Source organism: Octodon degus, unplaced genomic scaffold (genome assembly GCF_000260255.1).
Source record: "Octodon degus isolate 3935 unplaced genomic scaffold, OctDeg1.0 scaffold00102, whole genome shotgun sequence".
NCBI classification, from domain to species: domain Eukaryota; kingdom Metazoa; phylum Chordata; class Mammalia; order Rodentia; family Octodontidae; genus Octodon; species Octodon degus.
Genome location: NW_004524678.1, coordinates 10,047,958 through 10,052,157, shown reverse-complemented (window position 1 = coordinate 10,052,157; position 4,200 = coordinate 10,047,958). Strand labels below are relative to the sequence as shown.

The 4,200-nt window shown below is 38.9% G+C and overlaps 1 protein-coding gene across 4 annotated transcripts in view; it reads left to right on the top strand.

Moving 5' to 3' along the window:
- Prpf39 (pre-mRNA processing factor 39) overlaps window positions 1–4,200 on the top strand; it is a 38,013-nt gene that overhangs the window by 7,531 nt on the left and 26,282 nt on the right. For all 4 annotated transcript variants that reach the window (XM_004638778.1, XM_023723752.1, XM_023723754.1 and 1 more), the window contains one exon: window positions 2,148–2,315. In XM_004638778.1, the coding sequence (XP_004638835.1) occupies window positions 2,148–2,315 (168 nt within the window). The remainder of the gene's footprint in view (window positions 1–2,147; window positions 2,316–4,200) is intronic.

Below are 4,200 nucleotides of genomic sequence, written 5' to 3'. Positions count from 1 at the left end.
TTTTTTTTTTTAACCTCTCTTACTGTTTCACAGACAGCTGCATGTCTTTCTTTGTATTAATAAAGCTTGTCTTGGCACTCTGTCTTGGCACTATTTTCTGTGGAATTTTTTTCTTAAATGTGTGGTCTCTGGATATTTGGTGTAAAAGGTGAGATATTTGAAAGCTACTTGGGACATTTTCGGCTTGCCTGGAGAGTATCACATGGTGTTGATCAGGTAGTCATTCAAGTTTTAGTTGGAGGATACCCAGTATTAGTCTTAATCTTTAGCCAGTCCTCTTCTTTAAGAGATGGTTTATGTAGTCTACCTAAGGAATATAAATCTAGCTTCTGAAATTCCATAACTGGGCAGAAAAAGTGGTTGAAGATTTCTAACTATGCTTTAAGCAAACCTTCACCTGAACATTTTGCAGTCTGTCATTTCATTGTGTTACTGTTCTCCTGTGTCTTCCCTTCCACTTTGCAGTATTTTAGTTTTTGGTACATTAATTTACTGAATTTTTGAGCTTCTCCAAGGATAGTAACATCTGTTTATTCTTTTTTTTTTAAATTTAATACAGGGTTACAGGGTCTCGCTTTGTAGATTGGACTTGTAGTGATCCTCCTGTTTTAAGCCTCCCAAGCACTGGGATTACAGGTGCATGCCACCATGTCCAGTCTCAGTCATGCTGGGGGTGGGGCCAGCATGGCACTCTAGGGATTGAACCCCAGCCACTGTGCTCTACCTGAGCTGGTGCTTTAGTCTGCCTAGCTTTCTGGCCGGCCCTAGTAATATCTGTTTTATTTTCTTGAAAACCTCACACACAGACAAGCATGCACTCACATTTACGGTCACATTTTTTGTGTGTATAGTATTAGGGATTAATGGGATCTGGACCCTTTTGCATGGTAGGCAAGCACTCACGAGCTAAATCCCAACCCTTTTTTTACTGCTTTTTAAAATTTGGAGCCAGGATTCCACTACATTGGCTAGGCGGACCTTAAATTTGGAATCCTCTGGGCTGCACTACTACACCTGCCTACTACTCACATACTCAAATCTTTTTTTTTTTTAACCTTCTCAGTCTATGTCTGTTTTTGTGTCTGTGTGTCTCTTTTTTTGAGAGGGTTTCACTATGTAGTGTAGGCTGGCCTTCAACTCACTTTGTAGCCTAGGCTGGTCTTGAACTTGCAACAATCTTCCTGCCTCAGCTTCCCAAGTGCTAGAATTACAAGTGTGCACCGACACACCTGGTGTTTGGTACATTTTATTTAATTTTTTTGGTGGAACCAGGGATTGAACTCGGGTCCTTTCACTTGCCAGGCAAGCGCTTATTCTACTGAGCCATCTCCCTGGCCCTGGTACATTTTATACTGTAACTTTATTTTAAGATAAAATTTTGGACTACAAATGTATCTTGGTAGAGTGGTTATCTAGCACCCTGAGTTCAGTCCCCAGTACTGATTTCTTTGGTCCCCTCAGAAGATAAGATTACATATGTTGTATGTTTATTCCCTTTATCATTTCTCACACATCTTTCTTTTAAGCACACTTACACTTTCATGTGTTCCATCTATTTATTTTTTCCTCAGTACTGGGTATTGAACCCATGGTTCTGGCTGTTAGCTACATCTGCACTTAAAAAATTATTTTTATTTTTAGGGAAGGGTCTACGGGGTGTTCAGGATTTCACTACTAGAGCTGACTTGTAGTGATCCGCCTGTTTACAGCCTCCCTAGAGCTGGGGTTACAGGTGCATGCCACCACACCCAGTCTCAATTGCTATCTCATTGTGGGGGCGGGGCCGGCATGGCAGGCTGGGGATGGAATTCCTGGTCCCTGCGCCTGCTTGCAGGCGCTTTAATCAGCCGAGCTATTTGACTGTCTCTTTCCACTTAAAAATTATTTGTAAGGTTTTTAAAAACTTGGGACCTGATCTCACTAAGTTGTTAAATTACTGAAGTGGGGGTTGAACGTGGTATGTGCTGCCTTAGCCACCAGCGTGCTGGGCTCACAGATGTGCACTACCACATCTAACTTCTTTGACTTTAATCCTGTGTAGGAAGCAGCCAAATGTAATTTTGAAATTAGCATCATTCTCTAAATTTAGAAATTAAAATGATTTTATTTTGGAAAGATAACTTACATGTAATTTTTTAATTTTTCAGAACTTTTGAGCATGCTGTTCTAGCTGCAGGAACAGATTTCCGATCTGACAGACTATGGGAAATGTATATAAACTGGGAAAATGATCAGGGAAACCTGAGAGAAGTTACAGCTATTTATGATCGTATTCTTGGTATTCCGACACAGCTGTATAGCCATCATTTTCAGAGGTAGGTTGAATAATATTTGATTACTTAGGTTAATTCATAATAATTCTCTTAAAATGACTTAGAATATTTTGTCAGATGGAAGCATAATAAATTTTCTTGCTAGATAATCACATTTTAAATACTTCTAAATTTTGACTTTTTTTTCTTTTTTTAAAAATTTATTTGGGGCAAGGTCTTACTACACAGCTCAGACTCAGTGATCCTCCTATTTTTAGCCTCTCCAGCACTGGGATTACAGGTGTGCATCAGCACACCCAGACTGACATTTTTTCTTACACCTTAGGAAATTGTTAAAAATTTTGCAGTATTTAAGTGGAAAGTTTTCCTTACTACTTTATAAGAAAACACAGGAATTCTGTTTTCTGCAAGCTTTTTAAAATGGTGAAGGAATCTGAAACTGACTCTAAGGTTATTTGTAGTGCTAAATTAAATGCTTACTTCATATTTATTGGAATTTTCTATCTTTTAATATGATATTTGTGCTGTGTTGTCCAGATTGGCTTTTAATTCATGTTCCTTTTGCCTCAGCCTCCCAGGTAGTTCGGTTAAGGATAATGTGGCATGCCTACCTTATTTTTTAAAACTTAATGATTGACTACATATATATTCCCTTGACTCATGAACATATCCAAAATAGTGAAAGATTTATTTTATATATTAAAGGCTATCTTTTATATATTCAGGCAGTCAGGTATCATTCTGTGTAAGTTTTCCATCATAATCATAATTTCCTATTACGATTTTCATAGAAGTGAGTATTTTTCAGACAGTGCTATTGACTGTGCTTTCCTTTTTTTTTTTTTTTTTTTTTTTGTGGTACCGGGGATTTAACCTCGGGACCTTGCACTTGCCAGGCAAGTGCTTATTCTACTGAGCTATGTCCTCACCCCACCCCTCTTTTAAATATATTTCATGTAAGGTCTCACTATGCAACTTGAGCTCATAGTGATCCTCCTGTTTTCAGCCTCCCCTGCACTGCAATTACAGGCATGCATCATTACACTCAGTCTCTGGTGGCTGGATTTGTGCACCTGGGGGGTGGCTGGATTTGTGCACCTGGGGGCACAGTGGCTCAGTCTATGGTGACAGATTAAACCCTGGTCCCTGTGCTTGCCTGAGCAGGCGCTGAGCAGGCGCTTAGTCTGGCCCTCATACTGTTTTCTGCTGCGTGCAAAACATCCCAATAAGTGCCCAAGAGGCTTTCTCAATATGTGAGGTCAGCCTGAGGGCTGTGCCTTTTTATTTATTTACTTATTTATTTATTTGTGGAACTGGGGATTGAACTCAGACCCTTGAACTTGGCAGAGAAGTGCTTATTCCACTGAGCCATCTCCTCGGCCCCTGGGCTGTGCCTTTTTTAAACTGCTACAGTTTTTCTATACATTTGTCATAATTTTTATTTTATTTTTTATTTGTGTCATAACTTTTATGAGTTATAGTTTGTAACCTTAAGGTACTTTTAAAGTAAATTATTTTCTAAATTCTTTATTACAAAAAATAGACTTAAGGCATTTATAGTTTTGTGGGCCAACTTGTAAGAAATAGAAATCAGGCAAACTCAGGTTAAAAAAAGGAATTATGTGGGTATGAATATACTGGCTCTGTTTATTTTTTGTCTTTGAGACATGGTCTCACTATATAGTTCAGGTTGGCTTTCTACTCACTTTGTATCCCAGGCTGGTCTCGCAGCAGTTTTCCTGCCTTAGCCTCCCAAGTACTGGGATTATAGGTGGGTGCTGCCATGCCTGGCTCTACTTTTGATGAAATGGAGGAGGTGGACAGATTTCCAGGTTATAATGATCTAGCCAGATATTTGCTGAAAGACATTGTAAATGTAAGACTTAAAACATGAAAATGCTTGGTAAATATACATGTTGAGAATGCC